General features: G+C 40.2%; 1 protein-coding gene across 2 annotated transcripts in view; it reads left to right on the top strand.

Moving 5' to 3' along the window:
- MAP3K5 (mitogen-activated protein kinase kinase kinase 5) overlaps nt 1–20,232 on the top strand; it is a 286,689-nt gene that overhangs the window by 149,340 nt on the left and 117,117 nt on the right. For both annotated transcript variants that reach the window (XM_082249712.1, XM_082249711.1), the window contains 3 exons: nt 2,605–2,764; nt 12,846–12,999; nt 15,182–15,289. In XM_082249712.1, coding sequence (XP_082105838.1) covers nt 2,605–2,764; nt 12,846–12,999; nt 15,182–15,289 — 422 coding nt within the window. The remainder of the gene's footprint in view (nt 1–2,604; nt 2,765–12,845; nt 13,000–15,181; nt 15,290–20,232) is intronic.

The following is a 20,232-nucleotide window of genomic DNA, read 5'->3' as shown; positions in this document are numbered from 1 at the left end:
TCTTAACAACTGATGAGTCATTAGCTGTCATCGGGGACAGCTGAATGTAAAAAAAAATTGTGAAAAAAAAATGGCACCCCCCCCCCAGGTCCATACCAGGCCCTTCGGGTCTAGCATGGATTCAGGGAGGGAGGGCCCACACCAATTTTTCTTATTAAATGACGTGGAGTCCCCTCCAAAACCCATGACCCTTATCTGCCAGCCCAGCAGGTCAGGAAAGGGAGGGGATAGGCGAGTACCCCCCCCCCCCTCCTGAACTATATCAGGCCACATGCCCTCAACATGGGGGGATGAGTACTTTGGGGCGGGGGGGACAAAGCACCTTGCCCGCATGTTGATGGGGACAAGGGCCTCTTCCTGACAACCCTGGGCGGTGGTTGTGGGGGTCTGCAGGCAGGGGGCTTATTGGAATCTGGAAGCCCCCTTTTATGTGAATGAGTATGCCCAAAAATCAGTGAAGTGTTAAAAAAAATTAAAAATTAAGTTATTAAAAATGAAAAATGTCCCCCGTCATAGCTCCAACGTGTCTACTTTCTCTGGTAAAGATGTCTTCTCCCTCTTGTACAGTCTCCCCCCCCCTGGTGCTGTCTTCTTCTTGAGCTGTCTTCTCATTGTGCATGCAAAAACACCTAAAAAACGAGGGTTTAAAAACGCAGAACGTGCCTGAAAAATGCATCAAGGGCAGCTGCATAGATGTGAACCTAGGAGTAGCGCAGCTTTCCACAATGTGCATTAAACCGAAGATTGATGCAAAGGAGAGAGTTGTGTTTTTTTTGCATTGTGCAAATTGAACCTTGCACCTGTCAATCACAACTGCTGCTGTAATAACAATAGGAAGCGTTGTTCTATTATGTACTTCTTATAGTTATCACAGTAGTAAAAGTGATTCTGAATTTTAGAACAAAAACTTGTATATAAGAGTGGCTAAAGCAGCGATAAAGGTCAAGGCCTCTTTCACACGGGCAATCCGATACGCCTGTCAGTTCTGATGCTCCATGCATCCCTATGGGGCAGCGGGTGTCAGCAGTGACATCCTCTGACACCTGCTGCTCTCCGATCTGATCCTGTCCATGAAATCCAGACGGATGGAAACCCTATTTTCCATCCCTCTGGAGGATGGGATCGGATGGGATCAGATGAGAATGGACAGGCGGTCCATTCTCATCCGATCTCTCCATAGGGGACAGCGGGGATCTGACAGCTCCGTCTCCGCACACAGAGTGGAGACAGAGCTGTCATCCGCCTGCTCAGTGGGGATCGGCGGATCGATCCCCCGCTGAGCAGAACAGACTCCGTTGAGCGGTGCGCCCGTGTGAAAGAGGCCTAAAACAAGAATAAATACATAAGTAATTTAGATTTTGACAGGTTAAAATTCAGGGTTCTGTTTTTATGGGATATATAGTGTTGTTGCATGATAAAAGCAAGATTGTTAGTATTACTAATGACTTTTCTTCACCTCTTTAAAAAAAATCTATTTTGTGTGTGTTTTTTTAATAAACATTGCTATGAAATGTGTTTGTGGTACCATGAGTAGGTATTAAAGATTTGACAGATGTATTCATTGAGGAGGACAGTTAAGAGTTGTGTAAAGTCTGAGCTGTGATTTTAACCCCAGACAGTTACTACCGTCTGTCAGTAAATAGTGTTTACATGCTATAAACACAGTCACATTCTGCTGGCTTGAATCCGATTAAGAAAAGGAAATGTGAAACTGGCAGTCATAGCATAAAACTGTGCCAGACAATGATTACTACTATGCAGATGGCCAGCACAACTGTAGTTACTTTGAGGTTACCAGCAGACCGGTGTGACCATTCACCCCTAATAAAGGGAGCAATAACAGAAGAGCTACAATGTGCCGGCATATGACTGTTAAATTGTACAGACAAAAAAACAGGTATTTACTGTACAATAGATGATCTGATGTCTAAACTGTGAGGTGACATGAGGCTGAAATCTTGACAGCTCCTGAGCTCTTCCCAGAACTAGATGAGGCCCCCGCCAATGCTCTCTTTTCCTTGAATGCTTTTAAATCACTTGTGACAGTCTGTGAATGTACAAACTTACAAATGTACTCTTTCTAAAAGCCCTTTGCAGGTTGCCTCTAGCAACCATTCAAGTGTAAACCTTTACATGATTTACATATAATTCCCAAGTGATTTAAATATCTATAATAATATTATTATATAGTTATTCTAAAATAATATAGGGTGATTTTGTTTTTTCAACTAATTGCTATGCAACTGGTGCTGTTCTGCTCTGAGTGTCCATTGCATGGGCTTGAACGTCAATAGAAGACTCTGGTCTACTATTCATATCCACACCTAGCGTACTCTATTTTGTCAACTGGTAGTAATTTTCAACACAAAACAAGCACATGCTGTCTCCTGATGATCAGTGTTTTTTGAGGTGATATGGTACAAGGTTTATGTGGCAATATAAATGTGTGGCTTGTCTAGCTCTCGAATTGTATTATTTTGCTTATTAGTTCCAATGCTTTCTATTCACAAAGGAATTCCAGTCTTCAACTTTTCTTTCAGTATTTGCATTTCATAAATGTAAAAATTAATTGTCATTCTTACTGTTATTATTTTTCCTGAACAGGAGTAAAGATTAGCAGCCTACTGGGTAAAAAGGGAAATATAGAAAAGCTGCAAAGTTATTGGGATGTTGGCTACTATATGGGAGCTAGTGTGCTGGCCAATGACCACACAAAGGTAATCCAGGCTGCAGAAAGACTCTTCAAACTGAAAACACCTGCATGGTAAGATATTGCTTGAGATAAATGCTTTTGTCTAAATCAATCAAATATATTAAAACATTGTTTGCATACTGAGTTTTGAAGTGCAAGAGCTAAGTGTCCAAATAAATGCTGTGTGCCATGTCTTTATGCACCCAGTTGCTTCTATTAAAATACATGTGTGCTCCATTCCAACTCTCCACACTGGACCAATTTTACCTCTTATATGAACAAAATGATCAAATTGCTCTTGTGGATATAGCGATCACTGGGCCAAAGATGGAACGAAGCCAGAAACACCATGCAGCTAAAAAAGGTTGCCCGGAAAAGTTTGCAATACCGCTTCAACTGGTCCCACTTTTCCTCTATGCAGTCCTGTCGGAGCCTGTGGACACTCATGGCTATAAAAACTCATGTTGATGGCCGCACTTGAGTCATTTGGGTTCACTACCACTGCTGTATAACGTCTGGCAGGAGTGTTTGGACTTGAAAACCTGATTCTTTACGTTGGGATACCATGGAAGAAGTGCTTGTCAAGGTTCTTTATTCATCGCCAAGTCAGACAGCCACAGCAGGACTGGGTTGACGCATTTCACATGAACATACTATGCTTGTTCACAACACCAATATGGCACAAACACATGCTTTTTAAAGTGCAAGTTCAAAAAGGAAACTGCACCTCAAATCACCTGTGTTTAATTGCTGGCTAATGCATAACCATTCCATACTCCTAATAAAAGCATTTCTACAAAAAACAATATCTAACAAAATCCAAAAATAATATAAAGTAGTGAAAAGAAATATAAAAAATATCATATAATAAAAAGAAATAGAGAAAGAAGAAAAACAAAATTGTGCTATCTGCAGTGTGGTTACATACATATTAAAACCAAAAACAGGTATCGCCGTTGTGAAAATAAAAGGGCGAGCAACATTAGTGGATTGATTCTTTTCAATGCTATACAAATGCAATATAAATGCTCATAGGTGGTACGTACATTACAATACATGTAATGACATACATTACATATTCGGAGTTGCAATTAAAAAACAAATGAATCCTATGTTCTCTTTCAATAGAATAGGAGCGCACCAAGTCACCTTTAATGATGTGTTTACAACAGGGGCAACCTCCCACATCACAACCATAATTTCCTTTGAAATGCAACCGTGTAATGGATTTTAATGCACCAGGATTAAAGAAACTTGATGACAAAAAATGAGTGTAGGAGCCCTTCTTGGAACAAATTAATGCCATCTCTAAGGAGATCGGCACAAGTTTGATCCTCAAACAAAATAGGGAGATATCTATGTACAACTATTTTGATTTCCTTTATCATGTCCTCAAACTCCTCACTAATTGGTGTACTAAGCGTGAGTCTGCTCTTTATTGAACCTCTTTCTACCTGCCCTAGATTTAGTTTTCTCCCCTGCTTCTAGAATTAGCAATAGAGAGGGCCCTATCAAATATCCACCTGTGATACCCTCTCTGAAGAAAGCGTGAATATAAGGCCCGGGTCTTCATTTCATAAGTCTGCTGATCACTACATATTCTGTGAACCCTTAGACTTTGCCCAATGGGGATTCCCTTGACAATGTGTTGTGGATGTCCCGACTTAGCCATCAACAAGATATTACCTGAAAGTGGCTTTCTGTATAAGCCAGTGTGGACATGTATATCATCCCCACACAGGTAAACATCCAAAAAGCAAATCTCCTTATTATTGCATTATTCTGTAAACCTCAAGTTCTTATTATTATTCCAAAAAGCATTCAAGGGTACCTAAATGGACATCTACAATAAAAATCAAATCATCAATGTAGCAATGGAACATACTAATGTGTGATCTAAATGGATTGTCGGCTCCATAGATATGGTAGCGCTCCCACCATCCCATATAGAGATTAGCGAGGGAGGGCGAAAATTTTGCCCCCATCATTATTCCACACTTCTGGAGAAACCATTCCCCATTAAACATAAAAAAAAAATATTTCTTAATAGATACTGGAGGACATCCAAAATAAATAAATAGATCTCAAGAGTGAAACTTGTATGGTATTTCAATGGCTAAATGGTGTGGGATGGAGGAGTAAAGAAACATTGCAGGTTATCCACATGGAGTACTCATCCCACCGAGTACTCATCCCACTGAGTATCACCTGTGATATTTAAGAGATGGTTGGTATCCTTGACATAACTGGGAAGTTTAACAACGAAGGGCTGCCTGTAGAACATTGTCCAGCCATTGGCCAGTGTCTCATTCAGGGAGCCAATTCCAGCAATAATCGGTTTCCCATGTAGGGGATTTATTCCCTTATGGATTTTAAGGAGGTGATGAAAAATAGATGCCACAGGATATTCCGGGACTAGACTCTCCGCAACCTTATTATCAAAATCACCCAGTTTAACCCTTTCATTAATCAAACATGACAGCAAAACTTTATATTTTTTCGTTGGGTCACATCTAAGCTTCGCATAAGTGCAGGCGTCTGATAATTGTCTCTCTGCTTCCTGTCTAAATGTGTCAACTCCCATAACCACCACTAGGCCTCCTTTATCTGAGTTCCTTATAACTATAGAGGTATCCTCCTCCAGACTTTTAAGACATTTTCTCTCAAGATGGGATAAATCATCCTGTTTAGTGCTCACGCCCGAAGATGTCCATAGGTATAATGCCGTGACATCTCTCTCAATCAATTTTGTAGATCTATCCATCTCAAGGCACCGAGCACTGATGGGATATAAACCTGAGCGTATCTTAAATACATTTTTTTTTATATTTCTTTTCTCTTTTCTATTTTACTGCTACAAATATGTTTTTCACTACTTTATATTATTTTTGGATTTTGTTAGATTATGTTTTTTATAGAAATGTTTTTACTAGGAGTATGGAATGGTTATGCATTTGCCAATTAAATACAGGTGATTTGAGATGCGGTTTCCTTTTTGAACTCGCACTTTAAAAAGCATGTGTTTGTGCCATATTGGTGTTGTGAACAAGCATGGTATGTTCGTGAAAAATGCGTCAACCCTGTCCTGTTGTGTCTGTCTGATTTGGCGATGAATAAAGAACCTTGACAAAAACTTCTTAAGCTGTGGTGTGCAGCCATATTCTTCTTTATTATCCTTGTGTTCTGTGGTGACCTGAGGCGGGCACCTACAGTGATGTGCTGAGTCTTTTATTGGTCTGAGCAGTGTGTGCAACTTTGTTGGACACTGATTCTCTACGTTGCCACCTTCCCCTATGTTTGCTGATTGCTCTTACAGTTTTCGCACAGTACACCTTTCAAATCCAAGATAAGCAAGCCTGGAGCTTCAATTAAAAAAAGATGAGCCTCTCCATGCTTCTCCACTGCTTCAGTTCACCAGCTAAAACACTTGATAACACATGGTACACGCATACACCGTTTTTAAAGCCATGGGTATCCAGAGGCTCTAACAAGACTGCATAGAGGCAAAGTGGGGCCAGTTGGAGCGGTATTTGAAAAAAGTTACTGGCAACCTTTTTTAGCTGCATGGTGTTTCTGGATTCCCTCCATCTTTGGCCCAGCGATGGTTCTATCAATAAGCGCAATTTGACCTTTTTGTTCATACAAGAGGTCAAATTGGCTCCCCTTTTGCTGCTAAAATATCTTTGTAATTTTCAGACAGACCCCAGTGTTCGTCAATGCTATGTGCCCAGTGTGTGTGCTCTATTTAAAAATGCTGTTCTATACCTTATTTCAGAGTACCGCTCGGCGCTCACGTGACCGCCCACCACTTTCCTCCTCCTGACTGACGTCAGCGGGGGATGTCATGCACAGCTGCACCAGATTTTGTTCTCTCCAGTTTTAGTAAATCAACCCCACTCTGTCTAAATTTCAGCATACACCCCTTTATATATTTTATGTTTTACTGCTCAGTGTAGAGAATGTTAATTTTTTATTTTATTTTTTATTTTTTTAGATGTAGAAATTTCTGTGCATAAAATTGTGTTCACGCAGAGCAGTTTCTATGGTGAACCCCAGAGCAAAAATGTAAAAAGCCTTTACCCATTTTTGCTGATACACATTATCAACTAGCCATTGCCCAGTTATTAGGAAACATTTCAACATGTAAGCCTCGTTCACATGGGCAGTGATGGCTATATAGCACGAACTAGCCATTTTTTGCAGGTTCTAACTTCTACGTGCTGAGTTCCATTAGAATGTGTGGCTACATGCTCACAGCTGCTTATTCTAATGTGGCATGTGCGGCTGAGCGGCTCCAAACGCACATATGCACATCTGTGAGTTTAGGAAGCATGGCGATGTCCATGCTTCCTGATAGACTTCAATGGGCTACCTGTACACAGCACCTGGAAGTTATAGACACTAGAAAAAAATAGGTCGTTCATGCTTTATGGGCATCTTCACCTATGTTAAAAAGGTCTAAACCAAAGGTATGTGCAAATTAAACTAAAGACTGTAATACCAAATAATAGCATGGAGGTAACAGTAAAATATTTTTACTGGAACTTTAGTAAATGTTACATATATATCATTTGCATGTGAGATATAGTACTAGGTATAGTGATATACGCTGTATGACAAATGTTTATGGACACCTGACCTTTGTGCCTAGATGAGCTTGTTGGACATCCTATGACAAAATATTGGCTATTAATATGGACTTGGTCCTCTTTGCAGCTATAAAAGCTTCAATTGTTCTAGGATGTCTTTCCACAAGATTTTGGAGTGTTTTAGATTATGTTGACGGAGAAGTCCTGGCTCACAATCAACGTTTCTGTTCATCTCCAAGGTGATCAATATGGTTGAGGTCAGGGACCTGTGCAAAGTCACAGAGAACGTTCTTCCCCAAACTATTGCCACAAGACTGAAAGTGTACTACAATGTCTATGTAATCTGTAGCATACACAGTACCCTTCACTGGAAATAACTGAACCCAATCATTTGGAGGGGTTTCAAAAGGCATTTGGCTGTAGGTCTTTATATAGGTATGGTGGTCAAGTGTCCTCAAACGTTTGGCCATACAGTGTAGGTGTGATAGAAGCACTGGAAAGGGTAGCAGAATTGGTAATAACAGTCATTGTTCAGAGTAAAGCAGCAAAAATTCCACATGTGACACAGAAAAGATTCTCAGCTAACATCAATTTTTGCTAATAAATGACACTTTAAAACGAGAGAAAGAAACCATTAAAGGTGTCTTATCCCTAATCTATCATAATAATGGATGAGTACAATTACTGCTCAATTACAGCAAAATAAAATTGTGAGCCCTTGTGTAATTAAAAACACAAATTAGTAGGTAGACTGCATGCTAAAAATCGCTACCACATTTATAAAATTTCAGCTTGTTTTTCATTTTAATTGTTTGATGGTCACAATTAAATAACCACAAAAAAGTAATAGTACTTACAAAACATAATTACCACACTATAACATACCAGAAAACAGGCCTAATTGTATATCACATCCAGTGACAAATTCCGCAAAATCACTTGATAGTTTCTAAGTAGATGTCCCAGTATAACCCCAGGGATGTAACATTTTATGCACCTTAATGCTTCCTAACATCTAATTGTTTTTGTGACTGTATTCTCCTGATCTATAATGGTATTTGGACCCATATTCTACCTTTTATTTATTCTGGTGTATTTCAAATTTCTACTCTTTGGTAGGTAATAAATTACTTAAAATTATATTTTGAATTGGGGGTTAATTTCTGATTAGCAGGGGGTGGGGCATGGAGAGTATTGACTGAGCCATAGAGATTTGAAAAGATTTTTTGCGCTCTGCAACACTTTTGATTAAACAGCACTCTGGCCAGTTGCCCATCTTTCCAGTCCAAGAAGGACTAACACTACCGTTCAAAAGTTTGGGGGTCACCCAGACAGTTTCATGTTTTCCATGAAAACTCACACTTTTATTCATCAAATGAGTTGCAAAATGAATAGAAATATAGTCAAGACATTGATGAGATTATAAATAATGATTTTTATTTGAAATAATAATTTTGTCCTTCAAACTTTGTTTTTATCAAAGAATTCTCAATTTGCAGCAATTACAGCCTTGCAGACCTTTGACATTCTAGCTGTCAATTTGCTGAAGTAATTGGAAGAAATTTCACCCCACGCTTCCTGAAGCACCTCCCACAAGTTGGATTGGTTTGATGGGCACTTGTTACGTACCATATGGTAAAGCTGCTCCCACAACAGCTCAATAGGGTTGGTTGGGATCTGGTGACTGCGCTGGCCACTCCATGACAGACAGAATACCAGCTGACTGCTTCTTCCCTAAATAGTTCTTACATAGTATGGAGGTGTGCTGTGGCTCATTGTCCTGTTGTAGGAGGAAAATGGCTCCAATCAAGCGCTGTCCACAGGGTATGGCATGGCGTTGCAAAATTAAGTAATAGCCTTCCTTATTCAAAATCCCTTTTACCTTGTACAAATCTCCTAGTTTACCAGCTCCAAAGCAGCCCCCGACCATCACATTACCTCCACCATGCTTGACAGATGGCGTCAGGCACTCCTCCAGCATCTGTTCACTTGTTCTGTGTCCCACAAATGTTCTTCTGTGTGATCCAAACACCTCAAACTTAGATTTGTCTGTCCATAACACTTTTTTCCAATTTTCCTCTGTCCAATGTCTGTGTTCTCTTGCCCATCTTAATCTTTTCCTTGTATTGGCCAGTCTCAGATATGGCTTTTTCTTTGCCACTATGCCTAGAAGGCCAGCATCTCGGAGTCACTTCTTCACTGTGGACGTTGAGACTGGCGTTTTGCGGTTACCATTTAATGAAACTGTCAGTTGAGGATCTGTGAGGCATCTATTTATCAAACCAGAGACTCTAATGTACTTGTCCTCTTGCTGAGTTGTGCACCGGGGCTTCCCACTTCTCTTTCTATTCTGGTTAGAGCCGGTTTGTGCTGTTCTCTGAAGGGAGTAGTACACACCGTTAAAGAAAATCTTCAGTGTCTTGGCAATTTCTCGCATTGAATAGCCTTAAATTCTCAGAACAAGTATAGACTGTCGAGTTTCTGAAGAAAGTTCTCTTTTTCTGACCATTTTGAGAGTATAATCGAACCCACAAATGCTGATGCTCCAGATACTCAACTAGCTCAAAAGAAGGCCAGTTTTATAGCTTCTCTAATCAGCACAACAGTTTTCAGCTGTGCTAACATAATTACACAAGGGTTTTGTAATCATCAATTAGCCTTTTAACATGATTAGCTAACACAATGTACCATTAGAACACAGGAGTGATGGTTGCTGGAAATGAGCCTCTGTACACCTATGTAGATATTCCAATAAAATTCAGCCGTTTCCAGCTAGAATAGTAATTTACCACATTAACAATGTCTAGATTGTATTTCTGATCAATTTAATGTTATCGTCATTGAAAAAACTTTTTTTCTTTTCTTTCAAAAATAAGGACATTTCTAAGTGACCCCAAACTTATATATTGTCAGATTTCCTTTAGCCAATACAGGGATAATTATAGTTAATAAGGATGTCATGAACTTTTTCTATTGGCACCCAGAATGACTATACGTGCATAGTTGATAGATCCTTTAACTTGCGATATTAATTACTTTGGCTTTCCATACGGCAAACAGCTATGATACAAATTAGGCTAACTAACAGCAACTAGTCAATAGTCATATTTTAGTGACCAGACTACAATAACCTGAAATCAGATGGGTTGCTAATGAATACTTTTGTTGTACTTTGCTATTGCTCTTTGCGCTGATTTTGAGTTTTTTTAAGGCATTTGCCTTTATAAAAGCAATGTAGAAAATGTATCACTAATAGGCTTTTAGTTTAAGCTGCTTCCAGAGTTGTCATAGCATAAAAAGCATGGTTGAGGCTCTACACCTTTTTCACAGCAGAGTTTTCTATTCATATCTCTTCAGCCCTATGGAAAATGTTTATGGAATGGGTGAGGTAGTATTACAACATATGTTGTTCTAACCGAAAAAGATTTATTACAAACCTACTATTACTGTTGTTCAACAGGAATGACTCATCAACATACTGAAAATAAGCCGCCGGTTATAAGTCAGTTTCTTTGTAATCACATGGTGTCATGTGCTGTGTCACTGAAAACACTAACTTTTTGTATTACCTAGCAAATGTTAGTTCCAAGTTTTGGGCAAACATTTAATAATTTATATTAAAAAAGAATAGTGCACACATGCAAAAGAAATGACTATCAAATATGAAGACAATCCATAAATAAAAATGGGGATCTTTTTTAATATGCATGTCGCTTGGTCCATAGCTGCACCAGCTTTAGAAATACATGTTCAGTGTTTGCTCCCCCAACTTTTTGCTTATTTAATAATTTATAACCAATGCTTATAAAGTATGGTTTACTAATAAAGTGCAAATATAAATATTTATAAATACTTATAAAGTGCAAATTATTATGCCAGCTGTAATTTTCCTGTTGAAAGTGTGCATTTAAGAAAATATCATTTATTCATGTACATGTGGTCAGGGTTATACTGTAAATCATGTTGCCCAAGACATATGTTTAATATTATTAATTTAGAGAGAGCTGAAAACAGAGTTTGCCTCCAAAGGAAACATGCCACCTGCTTTATGTGCAGAAGTAACACTATAATGTATAGTCTACCATTTGATGATTCCACATTACCTGAGCACCAGAGAGTCTTCTGACTATTCTTTTATATTGGTTCAAACGTGAAGTTTAGCCACCAAGGTATATTCAGTAGGAGATTGAGGAAAGCTAGGATAAAGTAAAAACAACACATACATTTTAAAACATGATCTTTGATGTTACCCAATATATTGCTTACAGTAGCCATAACCCTTTGCCCAATTCCAGGTCTAGCAGTAATATTTTGCTTGTGTAACTTATGGAAAAAGTGATATTCCTGATAGGAGTACTGATACTCACAAATTGTTTTAGAGGCAGGTGGGGAAATAGGCCATGCTAATTTTTTGTAAAGCAAATTAGTGATACTGTGAGCCATGAATCAAGCTGCCTCTCTCTGAGCAAGGTCTACACAATGGTTTTTTATGTATTTGAAAACCTTGCATCAGTTATCACGGGCAGCCAACTGCAACAGATTTACACAGGTCTGCAGCAGATTTATTAGTGTAGATGGGAAATTGTGCTGCTTTAGTGCAGCTGAAGGAGGAATTCATGACTCTAGCTATACCACTTGTAGTAGATCTGTTGCATGATCTGTTTCATTGCTTCTGTTTAGCATTGCCTTTTTTTGCAACAAAATTGATCATTGTCCCCCAATGTATTTTAGAAGAGTGTTGCCTTCTAGCTCCTGTAAATAGTTTTCCCACCACTTCACGTATACAAGATACTATAGATTTACTTGGATGCAGTGGAGGAGATTTTCTAAAACTGGTGCACACAGAATCTGGTGCAGCTGTGCATAGTAACCAATCAGCTTCTATTTTTTATTGTCAAAGCTTAAGGCCCCTTTCACACAGGCGGACCGTTCAGATCCACCTGTTCGTTTTTTTTTGGCGGATCTGAACGGTCCCCACATGCATTTCTATGGGGCATCGGATGGCATGTCCGCTGACATCCGACCCGACCCAATCCGTCAAATGTTGACGGATGGAAACCCTATTTTCCACCCGTCAAGCGGATCGGATGGGATCGGATGAGAATGGACCGACGGTCCGTTCCCATCCGATTTCCCCCATAGAGATGCATGGGGAACTGACAGCTGTGTCTCCGCACACAGCGCGGAGACACAGCTGTCATCCTTCTGCTCAGCGGGGGATCGGCGGCTCGATCCCCCGCTGAGAAAAGCGGAGTCCGTTTGACGGTGCGTGAAAGGAGCCTAATTGAACAAGCTAATGTTTGAAACGGATTGGTTACCATGCACAGATGCACCAGTTTCTGTGTGCGCCAGTTTTAGTAAATCTTCCCCAACATGTCACAGTAATGTTCAAAAAGGTTAGGTAGACCAAAGTATAGTTCATTGTACATTTAATTACAAGAATTTAGGAAAAGGAAAAAATCTGCAGCATTCTTAAGAAAGTGTTGATCATACTAACAATTGTATATGCTAGTTGTTGTTTCATAATAATTTATTTGTTTTAATCATTATGTTATGATATCTAGGTACTTGAATTCTGTTGTGGAGACCATTTTGATATATCAGAAGTTTAGGAAACCAAGCCTGGAAAAACCTTCACCTAAACAGGAGATTGTTGATTTTTGGATGGATTTTCTGGTTGAGTCCACGAATACGGATGTTTCTGTGGTACGATTTCCAGTAAGTTGATGATCCCTGCTCACAAAACCTAAATTTTCCTAATCTGTTAAAAAGTACAAAACCTTTGCATGGTCACATGTTAATTTTTATTAAAGTAGAAGTCCACCTTAACACTAAAATCCATGCATATACAGAGTCCAGACACCTAGGATCTAACACTAACATATCTAACCCTGTAAAGAAGAAATCAGTATACATACCTTTTTTGAAGCCGTTCTGACCGGATCCCATGCTGAGTTGTCAGCCGCAGCTGTAGCCGCAGCCGCAGAGGACACATCCGACAAGGGAAACCCCATAGTAAATTTATGTGTGACGTCACTCCCTATTCATTTAACAGCCATTGCCAACTGTGTCCTCTGCAGAGCTTTCCCCTCTGGAGACTGTATCGGATCAGCTTCAAAAAGGGTATGTATACTGATTTCAGGGTGGACTTACTTTAAGTAGCTAAACATACAGGGGATGCAGTCAAATAGTCATAAGTCACAAGTCATATTTTTTCAGTGAGATTATAAAGTTAATGAGGAAATCTGATTATTTGGTATGAGAAACAGGGACACTACTTTTTTTTGGATGTGAAGCTCAATGTTGAATCTGCATTGTTGGCAGATTATGGAGCTGGACTATATATTTAGTTATATTTCAGCTAGCTCTGTGCTCAGAGAGGCTCATTTATCAAAACAAAATAGGTGGAAAGTTGAGTGGTTTCCCACCTACATTGGAGCAGATATATAAGTGGACTGGTAATTTTCTTGCACAAGCCTTTACAAATCAACCAGCGCAGATGACATTGACCTCTTATGTATAGAATATTCAAATTTAGACCACTGATCAATTTTATGTTACACTGAAGCCTAGTACACACGATCAGATAATTGTATGAAAAATACCTCTTTCAAAGCGATCGTACAATAATGTTATTGTTAGTACACAGCTTGAGATTGTAACCCAAGTGAGTTGTCTCACAACCTGTAAACCTTATTCTTCTCTGTGATTGGACCAAATTATATTTTTATTATAGCCTAGAAAAATAGCTGATATACAAATCTAAAGAGTGTTTCCATCTGACATTGAATGTTTAGCGTTAGCTGGAATTTAGTGATGTATTCACATTTTAAAGTATTATTTGTTCAGCTGTTACCAGAGGTGAGTGCTACACATGGAAAGATCTCTTGCTTTCCTAATTGACAAGTTTGACCGTGGACTGACTTGTACTGCCTTTCAAATAATTTTCTATACTAATGGAAAAACTGTAGGGTTTGTGGAAACCAGATTTTGAATGTGAACTAAATTACATCTGAAAGGTCAAGCTTGCCCTGCCTTGTTGTTTAGTTGTGTTCGAGTGGTGTCTGATGCAACTTTTATTGAAGTCTATTGTGAGGGTCCATGCACACGGGCTTAAAAAAATGTCAGTTCTTTTGGCAGAAACAGGCGTTTCGGAGCGTTTAGCATTTTTTTTCTGCCAGAAAACTGCTCTCAAAAATGCAAACCAGAAGGTTTATTTCTGCCTCTAAACGCTGAGCCTAAAATATGCCTCTAAATGTCCTAATGTGCATGAACACATAGAATAACATTGAGCTGCTTCTACAGGCAAAACACTAAACTCCTAGAAGCAGCATTTTTTTTAAGCCAGTGTGCATGGACCCTAAAATCCTCAGACTACTTTGAAACCTAGAAGATGAAGCTGTGCTTTGAAGAGAAACATTGCAAGCTATTTCCTTGAGAGGTAAATCTAAATTTGAAACCACATGGTTTCCAAAGGAGTGGAGTATTTTCTTTTTTTAATGTGAACACATACTAAACTTGCTGAATATGACAAAATTATGTTCACTACAGTCATCCAGTCATGTGCAAGCCAAAGTCTTATGTATTATTTTGCTTCAATATGATTAATGCAGCTCCACTCATTAGTCACGAAGCTCAGTAAACATTCACTAAATGAAAATTCTCATTCCTTTACTACATTAGCCCCATGGTTTCACCTTATATATATATATTCCACCACAAGCTAACTTTCTGTTATTGCACTCTAATTTGTTTATAATGCTCGCTCAAACATAGATAAAATTGCAAAATATATATTGAAAATGTTTAATTTATTTAAATAATATTGCAGGTATTCGTAGTTTTGCACAGTTAGCATTGTCATGCATTGTTTCTAACACAAACATTTTATGCCCTACAGGTCTTGATCCTGGAACCTACAAAGATCTACCAACCATCATATCTAACAATCAACAGTGAAGCGGATGAAAAAACTGTGTCTATTTGGCATGTCCTCCCTGATGATAAGGTAATTTTTATGAGTAACAGAAAGCTGCATTTGCAAAACAGTATACCATGTTTATACTTGCAGTGGGTTCTGTTGGTTGTTGATTTCTTTTAGGACATAGAATGCAGTTAAAAATAATCTCCAACCTTAGTTTCAGTTTTAATTGTTTTTTTTCAAGCTAAGCTGCCCAAAAAAATGATATCCCTCACTAACATGTGCGGCTGCTAGATGTGCTGTATCAACTGTATGTAGCTGAGGCTATATACAGTATACAGCACTGTGTTCTGGGTGTGAGAAGAGACCTTCCTGTTTAACAGGGCTCAGCTATTCATAGACAGCTTTGTATTCTATCAATGAAGAGAGGTCCATTTTAACTTAGAACTCCATGTACTAGCTTTAATTGTGAATATCAAATATTTATATGAAAACATTAAAAATTAGATAAAGAAAAAATAAATACATATATTTTGTTACCACAAAGCATAGGGCCGGGTTTACACTCGTGCGTTGCAGTTTGGCGGTTTTGTTCATTTTACCCATGGTTTTAGCCACAATCCCATAGACTTCTTTTAGGTTTTGCATTTTTTCCATGTTTTTTGAAAACACACCAAATATACATCATGCAGGACTTTTGGTGCACTTTCAGAAAATACAGCAAAGATGAGGAACCTAATAGAAGTCTATGAGACAGCCGACAAAACCACAGGTAAAATACACCAAAAACTATGGATACACCCACGCTACAGTTAAACCACAGCTCACTATTTTGAACCTGGCCTTATAAATTAGGACAGCCCTCAAAAATTCCACTCGCCTGCTCGCATTTTGCGAGTGGAATTAAGAGGATGGCGAGTAGTAGTGCCTGTGCTTGCCACCGCCGCCGCTGCCGCCGTCGTTCACAGCAGCCTGCGATTACATTTTTCTTCAGAAAAGGGTGGACCCGGGGTGCAGAGCACTGTGCTCTGAGCCCACCCATTGTGTGACAATAGCGAATGAATATTCGCTATTGTCACAGGGATCCTCCTCCAGATCCTCCTACTGGCCAATCAGGAGGCGGGTGCAAGACCGTTTCCTGATTGGCCGAACAATTGCAACTGGCCAAGGAGGAGGACTCGGGAGACACGGAGCACACGCAGGATTGATGAGAAGCCGCCCACTGCAGGTAAGTGCACGCTGGTTTCTCTGCACCCTGTGGGCTCTGCATTGTAAGGGGGCATGCTGTGGGCGCTCTGCAATGAAAGGGGGCACGCTGTGGGTGCTCTGCAATGAAAGGGTCACGCTGTGGGCGTTCTGCAATGAAAGGGGGCAGGCTGTGGGCGCTCTGCAATGAAAGGGGGCACGCTGTGGGTGCTTTGCAATGAAAGGGTCACGCTGTGGGCGTTCTGCAATGAAAGGGGGCACGCTGTGGGCGCTCTGCAATGAAGGGGCACGCTGTGGGCGCTCTGCAATGAAAGGGGGCACGCTGTGGGTGCTCTGCAATGAAAGAGGGCATGCTGTGGATGCTCTACATTGTAAGGGGGCATGCTGTGGGCACTCTGCATTGTAAGGGGGCATGCTGTGGGCGCTCTGCAATGAAAGGGGGCACGCTGTGGGCGCTCTGCAATGAAAGGGGGCACGCTGTGGGTGCTCTGCAATGAAAGGGTCACGCTGTGGGCGTTCTGCAATGAAAGGGGGCACGCTGTGGGCGCTCTGCAATGAAGGGGCACGCTGTGGGCGCTCTGCAATGAAAGGGGGCACGCTGTGGGCACTCTGCAATGAAAGAGGGCATGCTGTGTGCGCTCTACATTGCAAAATGGAAAGACGAGATAAAGGCTCCATTTAAAAGGGAAACCTTTGTATGGAACGAGAAAAGTAATAAGCACAAGGAGAATGTTGATAAAGTAAAGGCTAAAGACAACCCTGAGGAGAGACCATTAGCTGTATGTGTCAGAAGAATGGACGCAGCAATGTTTCAGCACATGACGTACGTGTTTAATATCGCTTATTATGTAGCTAAAAATGAAAAGCCATTTCGAGATTTTCCTGATTTATTAATGTTAGCTGCTAAACTTGATGTGCCAGTTCTGCAGAAGTATGGAAATGATGTGCAGTGCAAACAATTCATTCATTTCATTGCAAAAACAATCAGAGAAAGTATTTTGGAAATTAAAAAGTCAGCTTTTATTGGTATCATAAATGATGGATCTACTGTTTGAACCTCCACTGAACATGCAAACATTTATGTCTGTTATATTTCAGAAGGAGAAATAAAAGAAGATTTTTTTGGGTACTTTTGCTCTTGAAAGAGCTACAGCTCAAGGTTACTTCAAAGGATTGACTGCCTTTTTGGATAGTCTACATCTTAATTACAAAGGCACTTCTTGGGTTGCAGGTTTGGAAACGGATGGGGCTGCAATCATGCTTGGCCACAAGTCTGGTTTGGCAGTCCAGATGAAAGACATCTGCCCACAGATGATCAGTATCCATTGTGTGGCTCATTGCTTGCAGCTTGCTATCTTGGATGTTTGCAAGGAAGTGCCATACCTACAAATATTTGATGATGTGGTGCGGCGTGTTTTTAAATATTATCATGGCTCTGCCAACTAAAAGAAATTGCTAAATCTTTAAGTGAGGAAATCTTGAAACTAAAAGATATACACACGGTGCGTTGGTTATGCAGCAAAGTTGATGCTTTGCGTGCTTTTCTTCAAAACTGGAAAACAGTGGTGAGGCATTTTGAGCAGATATCAACTGAAAGATCAATTGATTCTGCTAAGGTTAAAGGTATCCTGAAAGATCTAAAACAGGTGAAGTTTGTGAAACTTTTGTATTTCCTACTGGATTTTTATGGCAAGCTGAAACCATTGTCAGAAGGACTTCAAAACAAGGAACTTGATATGTCACATAAAAACCAAACTGGAACATGCCGTTAAAATTCTCCAGGATCTTTGTAAAGGGAGAGGTAAAAACGAACTTGAATTCCTAGATAAGTTTACAGGTGATGGAACACTTCATGGACTACAGCTGACCAACCTTGAAGCCGGAGAAAGAGAATTTCAGTCTATACGCCAAACAGCTAAACAGCTAAAGCTGAAAGATATTTAATTTTGAGGCTTTCTTCAGTTTCCGCAGATATTGTGCAATCTTTTAATATATTTGACAGCCTGTCCTGGCCAGACAAAGCACACATCCTCAACTTTGGATTGACTGAGTTGCACAGAATTGCAAAGCATGTTTTGCATGAGTTTGAGGACAATGTTGCACTTTTAGAAGCAGAGTGGGCTGACATGAAACTCTCCATTCAAAGTGGACTTTCTTTCAATGAGACTTTGAAAAGAATGAACCAGCAGAAAGAGAGATTCCCTACAATCCTCCCTCTGGTCAACCTCTGTGCTGTATTGCCCCCAACAACAGCATCATGTGAACGTGGCTTTAGCTACCAAAACAAAATAAAGACTGTGTATCATTCATCATTGGAATTAGAGACTTTGGATGACCTTTTGATGATTGCGGTTAATGGACCACCACTCACGGATTACAATCCAAACACAGCTATTGATAAGTGGTATTTTTCATCAGAAAGGGGACTTTACACAGGGCTTGATTCTTCTGTACAACGCACGCCATAGAAAATCTCTGTCTGAAATTGGCTTCATATCGTTATGCCATATTGTTTGGCATGAAGGGAAGCCCTGCTTTATTTGCCCAAATGCCACACCTATACTCAGGGAAAGCACTTTTTTGCTTTTATGTTTACATTGATATTGTTAAAGTTGTTGTTGTTAATAATATTTTTTTGTAACTTAATTCTGAATAAAACATTTAACAGTGTAATTTTATGAGATATTTTATGAGGGCGTATTCAGGGGCGGAGCAGGGTAGGGTTTGGGTGGGGCAACAAGTGGCAAGTAACTCTTAAGGCCTGGCTAGTAGCTCATGACTTGAAATTTTGAGCCCTGAATTAGGATAATGTATAAGAAACCTGTAGATTCTACACTGCTCAAAAAATTAAAGGAACACTTTGAAAACACATCAGATCTCAATAGGGAAATCATTCATGCTGGATATCTATTCTGATATAGACTGGGTAATGTGTTAGGAACGAAAGGATGCCACATCGTTTGATGGAAATGAAAATTATCAGCCTACAGAGGTGTTGGATGAACTGAAACATATTGTCCCAGAGGTGTTCTATTGGATTTAGATCAGACACACGTGGAACTGGCTGCATACTTTCGCCACATAAGGCCAGGCATTGTCGTTCACCAGGAGGAACCCAGGACCCACTGCACCAGCGTAGGGTCTGACAATAAGGCCAAGGATTTCATCCTGATACCTAATGGCAGTCGGGGTGCCATTGTCTTGCCTGTACAAGTCTGTGCAATTCTCCATGGAAATGCCTTCCCAGACCATCACTGACCCACCACCAAATGGGTATGCTGAACGATGTTATAGGCACCATAATGTTCTCCATGGCTTCTCCAGACCCTTTCACATCTTCACGTGTGCTCTGGGTGAACCTGCTCGCATCTGTGAAAAGAAAAGGGTGCCAGTGGAGGACCTGACAATTCTGGTGTTCAATGGCAAATGCCAATTGAGCTCTATGGTGTTGGTGGTGCTGGGCAGTGAGCACAGGGCACACTAGAGGACATCGGGCCCTCAGGAAGTCTGTTTCTGATTGTTTGGTCAGAGACATTCACACCAGTGGCGGGCTGGAGGTAATTTTGTAGGACTCTGGCAGTGCTCATCCTGTTCCTCCTTGCACAAAGGAGCAGATAATTGTCCTGCTGATGGGTTAAGGACCTTCTAAAGCCCTGTCCAGCTCTCCTAGAGTAACTGCTGGTCTCCTTGAATCCCTTCATGCTCTTGAGACTGTGCTGGGAGACACAGCAAACCTTCTGGCAATGGCACGTATTGATGTGCCACCCTGGAGCAGTTGGACTGCCTGTGCAACGTCTATAGGGTCCAGGTATTGCAGTGACACT

The sequence above is a fragment of the Pelophylax lessonae genome, assembly GCF_965119305.1.
Source record: "Pelophylax lessonae genome assembly, chromosome: 3".
Classification (NCBI taxonomy): domain Eukaryota; kingdom Metazoa; phylum Chordata; class Amphibia; order Anura; family Ranidae; genus Pelophylax; species Pelophylax lessonae.
This window is presented reverse-complemented; position numbering and strand designations above follow the sequence as displayed.